The sequence below is a fragment of the Equus przewalskii genome, chromosome 6 (genome assembly GCF_037783145.1).
Source record: "Equus przewalskii isolate Varuska chromosome 6, EquPr2, whole genome shotgun sequence".
In the NCBI taxonomy this organism is placed as follows: Eukaryota; Metazoa; Chordata; class Mammalia; order Perissodactyla; family Equidae; genus Equus; species Equus przewalskii.
In genome coordinates, this window is record NC_091836.1 from 86021010 (window position 1) to 86039542 (window position 18533).

The 18533-nt window shown below is 52.5% G+C and overlaps 1 protein-coding gene across 1 annotated transcript in view; it reads left to right on the top strand.

The window, feature by feature from the left end:
- The window catches only part of OTOG (otogelin), a 94995-nt gene that overhangs the window by 4132 nt on the left and 72330 nt on the right, over positions 1-18533 (top strand). The window contains exons 3-17 of the mRNA XM_070626646.1: positions 99-174; positions 1273-1365; positions 1549-1703; positions 3465-3583; positions 4871-5076; positions 5935-6065; positions 6310-6416; positions 6831-6940; positions 7331-7459; positions 8314-8422; positions 8705-8751; positions 9212-9357; positions 14757-14889; positions 15778-15955; positions 17699-17823. Of these exons, the coding sequence (XP_070482747.1) occupies positions 99-174; positions 1273-1365; positions 1549-1703; positions 3465-3583; positions 4871-5076; positions 5935-6065; positions 6310-6416; positions 6831-6940; positions 7331-7459; positions 8314-8422; positions 8705-8751; positions 9212-9357; positions 14757-14889; positions 15778-15955; positions 17699-17823 (1864 nt within the window). The remainder of the gene's footprint in view (positions 1-98; positions 175-1272; positions 1366-1548; positions 1704-3464; positions 3584-4870; positions 5077-5934; positions 6066-6309; positions 6417-6830; positions 6941-7330; positions 7460-8313; positions 8423-8704; positions 8752-9211; positions 9358-14756; positions 14890-15777; positions 15956-17698; positions 17824-18533) is intronic.

Consider the following 18533-nt stretch of genomic DNA (forward strand, 5'->3'; position numbering starts at 1 on the left):
TCCATCCAGGTGATGGACAGGAAGGGCTGTAACCTCCAGGAAGGTTGCCCTCCCTGAGGTCAGCCCTTGATCGCCTTCTCTTCCTTCTGTCTTAAAAGAAGGCTGAAGCCCTGGACTCGTTGGCCATGTCTTCCTGGGAAAGGCGGCTGCATCGGGCCAAATGTGCACCATCTTGTAAGTGGCTGCCTCCCTTTGGCCTGTGGGCTGTGCGAGGGAGGACCTTGGCCCACCGAGAGGCCTGTGACGGCAGGTCAGGGCTTCCCTCGGGGCCTCTTGTGACCTCCTTTCTTTGCACGAGGCCTCTTTCCACCGTCCCAAGCCTTGGCCTCCAACTCCACTCTGCTTTCCCCTTGCTGACCAAGGAGCACTTCCTCTCTAGTGTCCTGTTCTGATGACCGTGGGCCTGTGGCTTTCCTCACTCACAGTCTCTGATCCCAGTGATGCTGTGCTTCCGTGCTTAGTGGTTGTTGTCTCCTCCACATCACCCTGTTTCTGTGGCCTCTTTCTACGTTCTGTGGCATTGCCCTTCACCCTGTCCTATGTCTGTGGCCTCTCCCCTCACCCCATCCTGTGTCCGTGACCTCTCCTCTCGCTTGTCCTATGTCCATGGCCTCTCCCCTCACCCTGTACTGTGTCTGTGGCCTCTCCCCTCACCTGTCCTGTGTCTGTGGCCTCTCCCCTCACCCTGTCCTGTGTCCATGGCCTCTCCTCTCACCTCATGGCTCCTTTCCTCACCGCACTTTGCTGTGCTCTGTCTTCTCATCCTCTGTGGCCTTTCTCTCTACGGTGTTCCAAGTATGAGGCTTCTCCTGCAGCCCCCGGTTTATGCCTTGGCCTCGTCCCCTGAGCTTATGAGCAGTGAGGAGAGCAGTACTTGACGATCTCGAGCAGTCTTCCTGCTCACCCCATAGGCAGGCTCCATATGCTCAGTTCTGCCTGCCTTGCCTGGCAGCCAGGAACTTCTGGCTTAGGGAGCTGAAGGCCCAGGTGGGCTGACCTGGGGGCCACTTGGTGCATTTCGAAGGTAAGTTCTCTGAGACCCCACCCTACCTACTTACCAGGGAGGGGGCCAGGCAGTCATCTGAGGCACTGTTTGTGCCCCCATTAAGGCTATCTCCTAAGGAATGTGTGGGCTACCTGTGATGGGGATCTGAGGTCTGTGTAGCCCTGGGAGGGCTGGGGCCTGGTGCCCTCGCAAGAGGGAGGTGCTACGTCCCTGGGTTCTGCCAATCTCGGCTTGATAGGGAGGTGCCTTCTGTGTCTCCCTTACAGACTTGTTCTCCTGCTTCAACGGTGGTGAGTGTGTGCACCCAGCCTTCTGTGACTGCAGACGCTTCAATGCCACTGGGCCGCGCTGCCAGATGGGTGGGTCTGGGCTCCATCCCACTCCTGGGATGAGCCATGGGTTCAGGAAAAGCTGTGGACATGAGGTCTGGGGATCCTGGGCTGGTGGGGGGATGGGAGTGGCCATGCCAGGGCTAGAATCCATTAGTCTCTGACTGATGCCTACTGCAGCTCTACAGAGGCGTTCTCTCTTCCCTGGCTCAGTGTACAATGCCGGCCCTGAGCGGGACAGCATCTGCCGGGCGTGGGGACAGCACCATGTAGAGACGTTTGATGGCCTCTACTACTACCTCTCTGGGAAGGGGAGCTACACGCTGATGGGGCGCCATGAACCCGAGGGGCAGACCTTCTCAGTCCAGGTGAGGTCTCCCCTGCCCTGCCTGTCTTGGAAGCCTCCACTGGGCCCTGGAGGTTGAGCTGGCCTGGGCGTTGCTTGTCCTAGTTAGACAGTCTGCTCCTGGAAGGAGCTGGGGGCTCCACAGTTCTCTCTCACCCACTCCTTCCTGGATGCCCTGAACTCCTGAGCTCGCTCAGGGGCTCTTCCCTGTGTAGCCAAAGTTCCACATCATTACACTGCCATTGCGTTTCTCTTACAGAGGTCTGTTTCTGGGTTGGTCTCCTCTACCAGATGTAGGCTTTCCAGCCCAGGGGCCACATCTTTCCATTTGTGTTCCCAGTACCTGGATTGGTGCTCAGTAAAAGTTTGTCTTGTATATGAACACGTGTGTGACTCCCTGTCTGGCAGACCTGATTTACACGCTTGCCCCGTGTGATGCACGGGGAGTCACTTTCAGGCGCAGGTCAGTACACCTCCACCTGGAGAGAGGTCGACCTGGGGAGCCAGCTCTGCTGAAGGGCACCTTGGTCAGTACTGAGTTAGGGCCTAGAGCTGGGAGTTTGGGGAGAGCCTGGTGCTCAGTGTCACCCCTCTGCCAGCGGGGCATGCCCCTTCTGTCTCAGGCAGAGACCTGCCAAGAGGCTGCCCTGGGCCCTGGGGGCCGTGCTCTGGATGGGCTGGGGACTCTGACCAATTCTGCCCTCTCTACCTTGGGGGACCACACATGAGAGTTTTTGATGACTACATCATTTCATGATGGATGTGCCACAATTACGTAGACTAATTGGGTGCCACGCATTGGACTGGATTATGAAATCAACTTAATGAGTCACAACCAGTACCAAAAAAGGAAAAAAGAAAAAACAAAGAGACTAGAAAATATTATAAGAATGCATTACACATTAATGGGGTAAATATTATTTTGTAAAACTTTTGTTTTGTTATGTATATATTTATATTTCTTACTGTGGGTTATGGTCAAAAAAGTTTGAAAAATACTTGATTAGACTATGGGATGGCTCTCAGAGCTCCCACTTTTAGTTGAAGTGGCTCCAGCCTGCTTGACCACATTTAAGAGTAATCTAGTGGAAGGTTCACTCCTGGGAAGGGTCTCCACACGTGGAAGAGACACATTTGCGACCTTTTTCTGAACTCCGGGAGCCTCCCCCCACCCCCTTGGGTCCTATGGCCTTGGAGGTATGGGTTCTGTCTGAGCAGGGGGCAGAGGAGATGTGTGTGTGACGGTGGCACAGGAGTGCCGTGTGTGTCTGCGTGTGCAGGGGAGGGCCTAACTGTGCCTCCAGGGCTGTGCTAGGAGTGTGTTTATAGTGTGTGCATTGAGGGTGCCCTATGAGTGAATATGTGAGGGAGGCGTGTTCGTTCTGCATGAGTGTCAGATAGTGTGAGTGTCTACCTGGGCTTTCTATCTGGTTGGATGACCTGGGATGGATAAACAAAAAAATCCAGAAAAAAAGAGACCGCACAATGTACTGGAAGGAGCCCTGAATTTGAGCCGTCATACCTGGGTTAACACCCTGGCTGTGTGTGTGCCACCTGTCTGAGCAGCAGCTGCCTCCTCTCTGAAATGCAGATAATCACAGCTCTGACCTGCCTGTGGTGTGGTGGGGCCTGGGAGGGATCACAGAGGAAGGGTGCTTGGCACGCAGAGGGCAGGCGATTAGCATTAGCGGAAGCTCAATAAGGGGCGTCTGGGCCCAGAACCGAAGCTCAGGGCCAGGCTGTGGCAGGACCTTGCACACTGGCCTCTGAACCCCCCACACAGGTGCACAACGACCCGCAGTGCGGTTCCTCGCCCTACACCTGCTCCAGGTCTGTCAGCCTCTTCTTGGCGGGTGAGCAGGAGATCCATCTGGCCAAGGAGGTCACCCATGGAGGCGTGAGGTAACTATGACACCTTCCGCCCTGAGCGCTCCTACTTGCTGGCACTATTGGTGGGGGATGGGTGAGCACTCGCCCTTCTCAAACCTAAAGGAAATTGTTTTCTGGGGGCAAACAGCAGAGTTTCCACCATTAGGGCAGGAACACACTGGCAGACCAGCCGGGTTTCTAATCTGCTGGGTTTGCAGAAAGATGAGTCCCTCGAGATTTTCTGGAACTCTCAGGCCCCATGGGTTTCCAGACAGTGGGTTTTCAGGAAAATAGCAGAGTTTTCTAGATAGCTGAGAGCTTTCCACTATAAGAATGCTTCATTTTTTTTCTTCCACAATTTGAAAGAAATCTTCCTGAATAGAGCATACACAGTTCAAGTCTCCTCAGAGCACATACTGAGCACGCTTTCACCCTTTTCTGATGACAGAGACAAGTGATGTCCCAGCACTTACCTTGTTGGGGGGCCCCATGAGGAATGGGGACTGGTTGGTCCCACCCTAAATGGCCCCAGACGGTGGTCCTCTCTGAAATCTTTCTTTCGTCTCTTCTTCACTGTCCTTTCATTCCCTGGCTGTCCACTGTCCCTTTATGTTGCTCCTGGGGGTGAGTGGTCTTCCTGCAATGACCCGTCTCCCCTCTCTCGTTTCCTGCTTCATACCTGGAAATGGGGTAACCACGCTTGCTGGGGCTGGGCATAAAGTGAAGGCCCAAGCTTCCTCCTATGAATAAGGGTTGGCGTATGGATCTTTTGGTACCAGTTTTGGCAGGTTAGATGCTTCTATTGTTTTCCTTTCCTGACTTTCAGCTGAGTTGAAAATCGCCAAATTCCAGATTGGCAAGGAAACCCTGTACCAGAAAACTGGGACAGTGTCAAGATTGCTGTGGCCCTGCGTCTTTTCTTTCACCCCCTGTTCTTCTCTCTCAGCTTTTTCTCTCCCCACTCCATTCTTGCCCTCCCTACACAAAAAATAAAGTAGGTGTCTGCTTATACCATCTCTCCTGTCTAGGAGAAGGGAACTCTGAGATTTATCCCTGCCAGGGAAATTGCAATTTTAATAAGCAATTTTAAAACTCTGAAGACAAAGGAATCCCTCTCTAATGGTGGACTTCTGGGCCCCCAAGAGGTCATGGGGAGGGAAAGTGGGGTCCTCGGATCCTGTGGTACCAGTGGCTGCATGGATGAGGCAGGTGCCGTGTACATGATGGGTCGTGCAGGAAGGGACAGTGGGTCCTTTGGTGAAGGGACTGGGCTAGTTGGGGTGGTGTGGATGCCCTGAGGCTCTGGGCTGTATCCTGCAGGGTCCAGCTGCCACACGTGATGGGGAGCGTGCGTCTGCAGCGGCTTGCCGGCTACGTCCTCGTGCAGCATCAGTCGGCCTTCACACTGGCCTGGGATGGCGCCTCGGCTGTCTACATCAAGATGAGCCCAGAGTTCCTGGGCTGGACCCATGGGCTGTGTGGGAACAACAATGCCGACCCCCAGGATGACCTGGTGACCAGCTATGGTGAGGTGCAAGGCGGGTGACCTCTGAGGGGTCTTGGTGGGGGTGAGGGACAGGTGATGCCCGAGGGGTGGGAGAGGCCTTGGGGCAGGACCCTGGGGTCAGGGTACTAAAGACCTAATGGGAAGCCAGAGCCCCTTACTATCAAGGGTGCGGCCTCAGGCACGTTCTTAACCACTCGACCTCAGTTTCCTCATCTGTAAAATAGTCCTGATGAGAAGTCTCACCAGGGTTGTGTGAGGATCTAATGGGACTGACCCTGCGAGGTGTGTGGGTGTGGGTGTGAGGGGTAGGGGGCAGGGAGCAGAGAGCCAGAGAGAGCCAGGAAGAGAAAGGGCCCAGCTGCAGATGACGGTACCTACAGAGGAGTGGTAAGAAGTAAAAGTGAAGGGTGCAGGGTCAAATCGTGGGGACTGTGACCTGAAGAGGGAAGTGACACCTTTGAACACACGGAACATGCTGAACGCGTCACATGCATCATCTCATGTAGTCTTTATAGCAATAGTCTCATGGGATTGTCGGCCCCATTTGACATATAGGGAAACTGAGACTCAGAGCAGTGCAGGAGCTTGTCCAGGCTCACATGCTAGTTCTCTGATTGCAGGGCGTCGCCTTCCCTGAGTTTGGAGCAGTAGGGAGCTATTGCAAGTTCTGAGCATTCTTGACTTTTATTACCAATCACCTTTTTCAGGAGAGTGGATCTGTTGGGAAATGCAGATTGGGATGGGAGCTCAGGAGGCCAGATTCTTCAACTCCTTGCCTCACTCTTGGCATCTCTGTGGCTCCACCTGCCTTCCCCCAGAGCCCTCTGTGCCCCCTGCCCCGCCCCCTACCCATGGTCATGCTGGCTTTCCCCGACAGGGAAGCTGACGGATGATGTGGCTGAGTTTGTGCACAGCTGGCAAGCGCAGGCCCCCAACCAGCCTCCAGGGCCCACAACCTCCTTCCTGCCTCGCCCACCGTGCCTGCAGCAGAGCCCGGGAACCATGCAGGTCTGGACCCTGGGGAGAGCCCCCACCCTGGCTCCTGACCCCCCACCTGAGTGCCTGGCTTAGGTTGGTTTCCCACCGGCTGCAGGGACGCAGGGTTGTTTGTGCCCATGGTCCCTTCCCTCTCCTCTCCACCCTCCTCTTTCTCTCTCTGGGGCCTGAGTTGGTGTTCCATCTGGGACTGGCGAAGTCAGAGGGCTGTGCCTGGCCCTGCAAGCCCCTGCTCCACTCCCGGCCCTTGCCCCAGGGTGTGTACGACCAGTGTGAGGTGCTGCTGCGACCGCCCTTTGATGCCTGCCACCCCTACGTGAGCCCTCTGCCCTTCACGGCCAGCTGTACCAGCGATCTCTGCCAGTGAGTGGGCAGCTGCAGTGAGTGGGCGGCATTGGGTTGTGGGGAGACCTCTCCCAGTATTGCGGGAGGCTCAGCACATGGGCCACTAAGCCTGATAATCCCAGGCAGATGGACAGGCCTCCCAAAGCTCTGAAGTTCTTATCTGCATGGGTGGGACAGGGCTTCCTCTTCACCGAGGCCCAGAAATGGGGCGTGACCCCCTCAGGGTCACACGAGTTGGTGGCAACGCTGGGACTAGAACCCAGGTTTCCTGCCTCCAGTCGGGGTTCAGTATGCCTCGATGCCTTCCCTGGCTCCCTTTCCCAGCTGTTTGGGGAGGAGGGGTGCCCTGAGCCCTGGCAGTCTCTGGAGGGGCTGGAGGGCTGGGGGCAGATCGGGCCTTGCTCCAGGGTGACCCTCAGTCTCCCCGCACAGGTCAGTGGGTGATGAAGCCACCTGGTGCCGGGCGCTGGCGGAGTATGCCAGGGCGTGTGCCCAGGCGGGGCGGCCCCTGCAGGGCTGGAGGACCCAGCTCCGGCAGTGCAGTAGGTGCAGCCCGGGGTTGGGCAGGGAGGGGTGCAGCCCAGGGCTGGAGGTGGCATTCTCAGGCCTCAGCTCAACATCCTGTCCCGCTCAGAGCCATGGTTGTCGGAGCTTTAAGCCCTGAGGTCCTGTCCTCATGTGACGGATGGGAATACTGAGGCTCAGAGCGGAAGGGCCTGGCCTGGGCCCCAGAGGAGGATGAGGGTTGTTCTCAGAGCCTCCCAGGCTCTCGCCAGTTTCCTGGTTGCCCAGTGTTCCCATGGGAACTAGGGGATCAGGAAAAGCAAAGCCCCCTCACCCCCACCCCAGGGCCTGGGGAAGGGGCTGTGTTGGGCCTGGCAGAGCAGGGGCCAGTAAGGAGCCGACAGGCGTGCTGCTCCCTTCCTCCCGAGCCGTGCGCTGCAAGGAGAAGGGCTTTGTCTACAATGAGTGCATCGCCTGCTGCCCCGCCTCCTGCCAGACCCGGGCGTCCTGCGTGGACAGCGAGATCGCCTGTGTGGACGGCTGCTACTGCCCCGATGGTATGCTAGGGGCAGAGTGGATGCCTGTCAGAGTCTTCCTGGCCTGGCACGGATGAGTGTGAAGCAAGGGCTCAGTGGATGCCTGTTTGTGGAATGAATGAAGGAAGAGGCGAATGACCAGTAAATGAATAAATGAATGAATGGCTTAAGGGAGGTGAGGGTGTGGCGGAACTAGGCTCTTGAGAGGTTCATGGGGTATTTAATTGTATCAGGACTGAGCTTTTTAAGGTGTATAGATGAGGACAAGTCATTCATTCATTCACTCATCATACATGCATTTGTGTAAACATTCATCCATGTACTGTTTTCACGGTGTATAAATTTGCAGCCCACCTACAGTGTGCAGCTCACTTGGCTGGGGGGGGGGGTTGGGATAAAAAAATATAAAGATACATTCATTGACTTTGGGGGTCTGGTTGCAGTGATAAGACACTTACATGCACGCTCCAGTCTAAGGTGTAGTGTGATGAGGACCAGCTCATGGGTTCAGACAAGAAGAGAGACAGGAATTCAGTTGGGGGAGAGATTGTCAGGGAAGGCTTCCTGGAGGAGGTGGCTCCTAAGCTAGTTCTAGATGCAGTGACAGGCTTTCAAGAGTGGAGGGGGAAGTTAGTCAGTATGCAGGTTGTTTGAGGTGGGTAGTTCTCTGAGTAGAGGTCTGGAGGTGAGATTAGTTGCTCAGAGGGGATTCAGATCTGGCCTGAGCCAAGGATTTATACAGGAGAAAGTTTGAAAGCAGCCTCGGTGGTGAAAGAGCTTGGATGAGGGGATCTTTATCACAGGCTGTAGGGAGCCATGAAAGGTTTGTGAACAGGAGTAGGGGTGAGTTAAGTGGGCCTTTGCTGTCATCGTAGGGCTGATCTTGGAGGACGGGGGCTGCGTGGCACCAGCTGAGTGTCCCTGTGAGTTCCGTGGGACCCTGTACCCAACTGGCTCTGTGGTGAAAGAAGACTGCAATGCCTGGTCTGTGTCCACTGCTGGGGGTGGGGAGAGGCGGTGACTTCCAGGGCCTTCCACTAGGGCTGCCCTTCTGGGGTCTGGGAGCCCTGACAACATGGGGACCTTAACTCAGCATCCCTGAGTCGCAGGAGATCTCATTAGATCTAATCCGTAGGGGAATTGCCACCACCCATTCAGAGATGGGAAGGCTGAGGGCGGGGGGCAGGAGCTCTGTGGACCCTGTGGTCCACCAGCATCTATGCCAGGCCTGGAGGTGAGCCCTGCCTCCTTATCTCTGTGTTTCAGCACCTGTACTGCGGGCAAGTGGGTGTGCAGCACATCTGTTTGCCCAGGTACGTCTGACCCCCGCCTGCACGCTGCCCCTTACTCTAGCCTCACAGCTTTTGGGCAGAGGTGCTCTGCGAGGCCAGGCCTGCTGGTGGGACAGGGGGTGGTCACTCAGTTCCTCAGAGCCGCTTGGCCTGATTAAGATTGCTCCCCCCCTTGTCAGGGAGGGTTTTTCATGGGGTCCTGTATTTCTAAGGACCTTCCTGAGCTTGGGGGCTTGGAGCGAGACAGGCCTCCACACTCAGAGCCTGGTCTCCTGTCAGAGGGAGATGCCCAGGGCAGGGCTGCATCTCCCGTCAGACAGGACTGTGGGGCGGCGCTGTGTCTCCCCACTGATCGGGGCTCCCACACTGCCCTGATTCCTGAGGACGGGATGCTGTCTCCCCCTCGTGCTCAGAGCCTGCAGGGCAGAGGCAGTCCCTTGGGACAGCTCCCACGGGTCAGCTGCCTTTCTCTGCCCCTCAGCCGAATGTTCAGTGACTGGCGACATCCACTTCACGACCTTTGATGGCCGCCGGTACACGTTCCCTGCCACGTGTCAGTACATCCTGGCCAAGAGCCGCTCCTCAGGCACCTTCACAGTGACACTGCAGAACGCCCCATGTGGTCTGGTAAGGACTGGGGACCGCAGGCCCAATCCAGCCAGCCACCCCTGCCCTCTGCCCCTATCTGCCCCTACAGAGGCTGGGGATTTTGGGCAGGGCCCCAGGTCTTTCCTCAGCCCACTCACCCTGCTGTCTCTTCTCTCTGGGCAGAGACAGGCGCCGAGAGTCTGGGTTCTGGCTCTAGAACATCTGCTGGCTAAGAGTCACTCACTTTCCTGGGCCTCAGTGTTTAAAAAATCTCTAAAATGGGTCTAATTCAACTTAATCTGCTCTGCTTCCTTGGACTGTACCTTCAACATCTCTGTATTCATTCATTCATTCATTCAGCAAACACTGAACATCTGTTTGTGCCAGAAGCTATGTGGGTCTTGGAGACTTGGTGATAAACTAGACCTGGCTCTGCTCTCCTCGGCCTTACAGTTTAGTGGGTGAGGCAGACAAGTGACCCCATAACCCACTGTGTTATAGGAGTTGTGACAACGTGGAAAGTACCGGTAGATCTCCATGGGGGAACTTCTGCTTGTTTTAGTCGGGCGTCAGGCAGGAGGAGGGGGTGGATCAGGAAAGGCTTCCTAGAGGAGGTGACCCCTGACTTGTGTCAGCCACTTGTGAACATAACGAGAAAATGGCCACCTTGCAGGTCTAGCGTAGATGTGGGTCGGTTTGTCTCTCAGTGGTGACTGCATTGCCCCTGAGTTGCCCGTGCTGAGCTGACCCACAAGCCCTGGTCTGGGCTGCACTCAAGCTCCACTCTCATAACAGAGCAAAGGTTCACCCCCACAGTCAAGGCAACCGCCCCCCAATCCCACCTCCCTGGCCTTCTCCAGACCCCAGCACTGAGGGTCCTGAGTGGGAGCAGACATCCGCTGGAGGTGCCCTCCCTGGCCCTGGGAACCCGGGCTGGGCTGTGGACAAGGTTGGGGGCTGGGCTTTCTTCCTCTTTAGGCCTCAGTGACCCCCTCCCCTCTCTCTGCCAGAGAATAGCCTGGCCCTGCCCTTGACTGTTCTCTGAGTCAGGAGAATACTTATCCTCAAAAGTCAGGTCACTCCTGTCACATCTGAGGGTGGCAAAAGAAAAGGCAAAGCAGAGAGAGACAGCCCCGCTGGGCTCCTTCCTGCTCACCGCGTCCTGAGTCTTAGAATACCTGAGGGGTCCCTTACCCAGCACCCTCTCTACCACGTTCCTGATGGTGGCCGGCCAGCCTCGGCCTGAGGTAACCTGCACGCTGCTGGACTGCGCCTCTCGATACTGCGAGCCAGGTCTCCTCCTTGTGACTTCATCCAAGCTGTTGAACCGAAGGAGGGCCAGCTTTGTGCCAGCCCTGTGTGGAGCATGGTGAGGGTTACACAGACGAATCAGACCCCGGTCCCTAGGGCTCACAGCCTGATGGGGGAGTCAGTCATGTCCTCAGGTCGGCTGTTCAGTATACGACACAACGTGATCAGTGCTGTAAGTGGGGTGTTCTGTGGAGGAAGAAATATTCCTACAGGTCGGAAGAAAGACTCAGGGAAAGCCTCATGGTAGAGGTGGCATTGGAGCTGAGTGACCTAAAAAGTGGGCCTAAAAAGATAAATAGAAGTAAGAAATGCATGTTTGAGGATAGAGAGGACAGGCACTCGAGGAGGATTAGATCATATGAGAAAAGCAGTGAGGTTGGAATGTTCTAGAATGCATTAAGGCAAAAGCAGAAGGATTTGGCAGCTGACTAACTGTGGCTGGTAAAGTGGAGAGTGTGTGGGAGAGAAGCAGAAAGAGTCAAAGATGAAGTTGTGGTTTCAATCCTGGGTGAACAGAATGGGGTGGGTGAGGACATTAACAGACAGGAGGAGGATGATGAAATGCTTGCACAGTGCTTTGAACGTTGACTGATCACTTTTGCATACAACCTCTAGTTTAAGGCTCAAGATATCCTCGCGTGGTAGTTGTTATTATTCTCCCCATTTTAAATATGATGAGACAGGCCTGCAGAGGGTTGGGGCCTTCCTGAACCCACGGCCAGCAGGAGGCAGAGCTGAGCCGGACCCAAGGTTGGATGTTGTCCGGGAAGCCTGTCCCAGCCTCCTGATACACCCACCCCAGAATCAGTGTAGTGTTTACAGCCTTCAAAGTATTTCTTAAGTAGCCTTTATTTTTTAGAACAGCTTTAGGTTTTACAGAAAAATGCAAAGATAGTCTATAGAGTTCCCGTATACCCCACACCCAGTTTTCCCTGTTATTAAACATGATACATTAGTATGGTACATTTGTTTCAAATAGTAAACCAATATTAACTAAGTCCATACCTTATTCAGATTTTCTTTTCCTTTTTTTAAACTCACGTCGTTTTTCTGCTCCAGGAAACCACATTACATTGAGATATCGTGTCTCCTCAGGCTCTTCTTGGCTGTCACAGTTCCTCAGACTTTATCTATGATGACCTTGAAAGTTTTGAGGAGTACTGTCAGGCATTTTGCAGAATCCCCCTCTATTGGAATTTGTATGATTTTCTCATGGTTAGAGTAGCGTTGTGGTTTTTGGGGAGGACTATCAGAGGTAAAGTGACATTTTCATTGCATCTTATCAAGGGTACATACAAGCAACGTGGTTTACCACTGTTGATGTTGACCTTAGTCACCTGGCTGAGGTCGTGTTTGTCGGGGCTCTCTACTGGAAAGTTACTCCTTTCCCCCCTTCCATCCTGTGCTCTGTGAAAGGAAGTCCCTGTGTGTAGCTCACACTTAGAGAGTGGGGAGTTATGTTCCCTCTCCTCGAAGGCAGAGAATCTACAGAAATTATTCGGAATATTTTCTGCATAGGAGATTTGTTTTTTTCTCCCTCACATATTTTTTCAATCATCTATTTTTATCAGCATGGACACATGGATATTTATTTTATACTTTGGATAATAATCCAATACTTCTTTATTTTCTTACTCAAAGTATTCCAGCTTGGCTATTGGGCAGTCTTTTGGTTGGCTCCTTGTCCCTTTGACATGCCCCCATCATTGTGTGTGCGTGTACTTTTTTACTTTGTGGTCCTACAAGATGCACCAGGCTCATCTTGTATATTTCCTGTCCCATTCCTAGAATCAGCCATTTCAGCAAAAATATTACCAGGCTCTCTTGTTTCCTTTTATTGGGGAATGGCATTAGAAACCAAGATCTGGGGCACTAGGTGTGCTCATGGCTACCTGGGTATCATTTCTTTTAGGCCCTCTCAGCTGACAGAGAAAGGAAACACATGTATAACCTATGTATATCCTTATATAATCAATGTATATCCATCCACATTTCTATAAATATTCCCCTCTATCTGTATGTGCTAAACATGAATTCACATTGATGTGCCAACTCCAATCCATTACCATATGGATCATTCTAGCCTCCTCTCCTTGCTTATCTGTAAATACCCACTCCAACAGGCAGAAATCTGGCTTCCACCTTCTGCCATGTATTTATCTAACTGCTCATTTCCAGTATATATGTACAGGAGTATCAGAATTATTGTCCCATGTCTCCAGGGGAAATAACTTCATCAACTAGAGTACAGTGCTTATGCACTGTGTAAGCCCACTTATTTCCAAAGTTACTTAGGTCAATGCCACTCCCTGCACCCTTTCAGTGAGGTTGTTCCATATGTTTATAACACCGTTAGATTCTTTTGTCACAGTCAGCATTCCATCCTGGGATCCCCTGACCTCCTACAAGATTTTTTTAAATTGCATACATTAAGATTCATTCTTTATGCTGTAAAGCTCTCTGAGCTTTGACAAATGCAAGCTCCAAAGTATTTCAGGCACATTTGCTTATCTATGTCAAACCAGGTAGAGCAACCAAGTATTGCTGTATCTCTATTTTGCAGAGGAGAGAACTGAGGTTTGGATAAATGAAGTGAGCTCTTCAAGGTCTCAGAGCTTTCGGTGACATCAGAACTTGAACCCCAGACTTTAACTAAAGGGTGCACAGGCTTTCTTCCTGCACCAGTGACATGTTCAGAGGGGACCGGAGGATAAGTGGGTTTGACAAAGGAGGTGATATTTTAGACACAATAATTTTGAGCTCTTCGGGGATTTTCTGTCCCCTTGGGAGGGAACTTGGAAGGAAGGTTGTAGCTTGTTGCACAATGTCTTTCTGAAAAGTTTCAAGCCTTGATCATTTCATGTCACTGCTTGATTGTATCCCTTTCCTGTTACATTTTCTGTAGTTGTCTTTGGACTTTGGATAAAGTCCAAAAATACTACAAAGCTCAGCCTAAGGCCGGCCCCTAACTACCCCTTGAACCTTATCTTAAACCACTTTGCCCAGTGGGCTCTGCCCGCTCTGGTCTTCTTTGATGTCCTTGAATGCATTCGGTGCCTTCTTGTGTCAGGGAATTTTGTACAGGCTCCTCCCTCTGCCTGGAAGTTTCCCTCCTCCCCATCTCCCTTTGCCCAGCTAGCTTCTCTGCACCCTTCAGACCTCAGCTCAAATGTCACTTTTTCCCCATGCCTCTGATCTGCACAGTGGGAATGTTACTAGTACTTACTGAATAGGACTACTATGAGGATTAAGTGAGTAAGTATATATAAAAAGATTAGAACAGTGCCTGAACATAGTAACTCTACTGAAGTTAGCTGTTATTATAATAAATTATAGTATTATTGAGTTTTATTATTGTTGTGATTATTTTTACATTATTATCTTTCCCTAGGATGCTCTTTCCTACCTCTGCAGACTAAGTTTGGTTCCTTTGCTATATGCTTTCCTAGCACCCTATACCTATTTGCAGCATTGATCACAATAATAATTAAATAACCTCCTTTGTAACTACTTGTTTAATATCTGTGTCCCACACGAATACGTACTTTCCATGAGGGCAGGGACTCTATCTGTCATGTCATCACTGTATGATTGGGTGGATGTCTTCCTGTGGAAGGGAGGTTTGAATGGGCCCAGTGTGTGGTACCCATTTCAAAGATGAGAACCTGAGGCCCAGAGAATATTAGCCCATTTCCTGCCTGCCTCTGAGTGGAGTATGATACTCTATGGGAAAGTGCTATATAAACACCCATAAATGGATGAAATTAAAGTCCTGGATTGCAGTCGAGTGGGGAGGCCATTGTTTCTGAGGCTAGCCCCTGGGCCATCCAGGGTCCATCTCTTCTCTGCATCATAGAGCAGAGCAGAGACTGAGAGCTGACTGTCATTGCTATTTGCATTATCCCAGCTCTGCCACTAACCTTCTCCAGTCTGAGCCCCTGCCTTCCCATTCCTCAGATGAGGGCATTTGGTTAGAGGACCCCTGGTGTCCTTTGGGGCTCTGTTACTATGAGGAGCCTACCCCTGGCCTCAAACTGCCCTAGACTCCCTGCTCCCGGAGGGCTCTGTTGGGACCAGCAGGACAAACAGACTGACCCTGCCCCATTGGCCTTCCTCTCTCTCTCCAGAACCGGGATGGAGTCTGTGTCCAGTCAGTGTCAGTGATTCTGCATCAGGACCCTCGGAGGCAGGTGACCCTGACCCAAGCGGGGGATGTCCTTCTCTTTGACCAGTACAAGGTCACCCCACCCTACATGGATGGTAAGGCTTTGGTGGACAACAGCTAGCTCGGAGTTGGCTGCCTAGGCCTCTTCTTCCAGGCTCCACTGGCCAGAGGCACTGCCACATGGACAAGGGCTCACATTCCAGTACTGGGTGAATCAGGCCAGGGGGCACCCTGGTCCCAGGAAAGTGGACTCTGGACTCATAAAATGGTCTTTGTCCCCACTCCATGACAATAGGCTTCATAGAAGTATGATGGCATCTCCTAACATTAGGATACGAATGGAGCTGTTTTCCATCCCTACTCTCACTATTCTTTTATTAATTACTTATTATCCTGTCTGATTCCAAAAGGGATTTGTGGTAGATCGTAGGAAGCACATCTAATAACAAAAATGGCAAAACTATTGAGAAATAAAATGGCACCAGAGAAAATAAAAAATAAAGAACATAGGCTCAAGATTGAAAGGAATGGGGGAGAAAGGGGTATAAAGAGGCCAAAGACAAGCAAGCCACAAAGGCTGTAAAATGCACTACAATTGAATCTAAAATTTAAAATCGCTATAATTGAATATAAATCATATTGTGAGCATCCTGGTGGCCATTGTGAAAAGAACGGGCAGTTACAGAATCTCCTTTGCTAGAGAAAGAAACAGTTCCTTAGGGAAGCAAAGCTTTAACTGGCACTTGATGCTACAAGATATGTCTCAGCTGGGGCTGCCATGGTAGATAATCCCTGGGTCCTGATTTCATCATTGAACAGAGTTTCCTCACGGCTCCCCAAACCAGCCACTTGGCAGGGCTTGGCCATGTGCAAAGACTGGTCTGGGTAGGTATGGGGGTGGGAGTGGGTCACGCAGGTGGAGGCGGTGGGTGTGGTGCCCGTTGGCGAAACTTCCGACATCCCCCTTCCGGTTCTGTGCCCAGACGCCTTTGAGATCCGGAGGCTGTCCTCCGTGTTCCTGCGGGTGAGGACCAACGTGGGTGTGCAGGTGCTCTACGACCGGGAAGGATTGCGGCTGTACCTGCAGGTGGACCAGCGATGGGTGGAGGACACAGTGGGCCTCTGCGGCACCTTCAACGGCAACACGCAGGACGACTTCCTGTACGTGCCCCCCCCTGCCCCGGAACCCGAAGGAGGGGGGAAGGAAGCCCCTTAGGGCCGAGCTTCCGAAGGCGCTACCTGAAAGCTTCTTTCCCAAATTTCCCTGAGTTCTCGCGGTGCCTGACGTGCAGTGTTGAGTATTTATTCCTCTACGTTTAACTCTAAGTATGTTTCTTCAAGGCAGTGTTCAGAGTCTTCTCTGTGTAGACTCACCTGGGGAGCAGCTGGTTGAAATGCTGATTCCTGGGTTCCACCCCTCAATCTGATTTAGGGTGGAGCCCGAGAATCTCATTTTTAATAAGCACCACTGAGATTCTAGTATGTGAGGTCTGTGGACCATACCTTCAGAAATGCTGTTTTATAGTGAGGTCTTACAATTGGTGGTCCTCAAGCTGGATTTGATTTGGCTCGTGGTTTTCTTTGTTTTAATTGACTGTGAACACCTTTGGGCGAGTGTAAACCCCCAGTGAGCCAGTGATGCCCAGATTCCTTCTTTTTGTCCCACAGGGCCAGTCCACCCGCGTACCTTTCCTGCCTGGTGCTTGAGGTTTGCACCTGCAAACCTCCCAATATTCAGGGGAAGGCTATCCCCTCGGGCTGACAGAGAGTTGAGAGGAAGACTGTCTGGGCGTGGACACAGTTTAGGAACTTGGGAGGGGACAAGAGTCCCACCTTCCAGAAAGGAGAACAAAGGGTTCATCTTGAAGGCTGGAGGTTCTGGCCAGTCCTTCGAGTTACGTAAATTAGATGATGCAGAAGGAAACAGGAGAGACCTTCTTGAGCCAGATATGAGAATTCAGATTTGGTCAGAAAAACAAGAACGAGAAAAAGCTGAGAGCTTTCAATGCGTGCACATTTTTAAATGGAGCATTCTGCTGTGTCTTGCCTGGTGGGGCTGATGTCAGGGCAGCTGGCCCAAATGGTGGGGGCAGGACTTGGTTTAGTGTGTGGGCTGCTTGCCACCCTCCTAAATGTGAACTCAGGGGGAAAATATTGCTCTGTGTAACCGACTGCTCCCTGGAGCAGTAATGCGGGTTAGCCCGCCCCCCACCCTCCATGGGTGCCGTAATCTCTCTCCATTCTACCATCTACACTTAGGTTTGGTGGCTCTTGGAGACTGGTGATGTCTTGGAAACATGCTTCTCCCCCTTCCTCCCTTTATTGCCCCTCTGTGACTACGTCCTACCTAGAGAGAAAGACAGGGCAAAGGAGTTTTCAGGAACTGCCGGTGGAGAAGGGAGGAGGAAGTCTTTACCCAGCGAAACTTGGTTCATGGTATCCCTGTTTCTCTCATTCTGACATGAAGAGCTGGGGGTGGATGGTGAAGGCAGGGCACAGTGTGCCCCCAAGCCCATTTTATACCCCTTCGGAACCTGTTAAATGTCGTGTGTGTGTGTGTGTGTGTGTGTGTGCGCGCGCGTGCGCACATGCGCACATCCATAATTGTATGTGTTTGAATGTGACTGGCTACACCCCCTTGGCTGTTTGCATGTCTGGCATATATTTGTTCTGTGTGTGTGTGTGTGTGTGTTGAGGGTTTGTGCAAGTGGTGTATGTGGGCCTATGTCTGTTAGATATTTGAGTGGGTGCGTGTGTGCCTCTGAGGTGTGTGCTCGTGCTTGGGCTTTGTGTGTGTGTGTGTGTGTGTGTACATGACTAAGTAGTACTTACCTGGGTGTGTGCTGTATGTTTGCCTGGGTCCACACCAGCAAGTGTGTGAATGTGGCTGTGCCATGGCTTCAGGTCCCCAGTGGGTGTGCCGGAGAGCACTGCACAACTCTTTGGCAATTCTTGGAAAACATTGTCTGCCTGCTCGCCGCTGGTCTCTGGCTCCTCACTGGACCCCTGTGATGTGCACCTGCAAGCCGGTGAGGTGGCGGGAGGGGGAGAGGGGAGGAAGTGGGTGGGACTGGTTTGGGAGAGGGGATGGGAACCCTGGGCATGAGGATGCTGGTCAGATGGGGTTGGAGTGATCAGAAAAGGGGGAGCTGCAGGGAGGAGACTGGAGTCCCCTTCTGGGGAGGGTTAGGCACATGAGAACCCTCACAGTCTAGCACTGTCACATTTGTCACACACGTTTGTACTGGCTCCCCCACCTCAGGGCAAAAGTCCAAGTCCTCACAGTGGCCCCCCAGGCCCTCCACTCTCTGCCCATCCCTTTAGCTTGCCTCCTCCTCCTCTGCCCCTCACCATGCTCCAGCCCCACTGGCATCCTTGCCGTTCCTCCTACACGGCCAGTTCTGCTCTCTTCTCCAGGCTTTGCACTTGCTGTTCCCTCCGCCTAGAATGCTGTTCCCTCATAAACACGTGCCTCATTCCCTCACCTCTTTCAAGTTTTTGCTCAAGCATCATCCACCCACTGAGGCCTCCTGACCACCTGATTTAAAGTCACAATTGTCCTTCCTGCCCCACCTCACACTCCCTATCCTTCCTAGCCTTCTCTCTCTTCTTAGAGTCTTCACCTTCTTATTTACTCTCTGAATTGTTTGGTGATGCTCTCCTCCGACCAGAGTGTAAGCTCCATACTGGCAGGGATTTCTGTCTGTCTGTGCACTCCTGTGTCTCCTTCCATCAATAT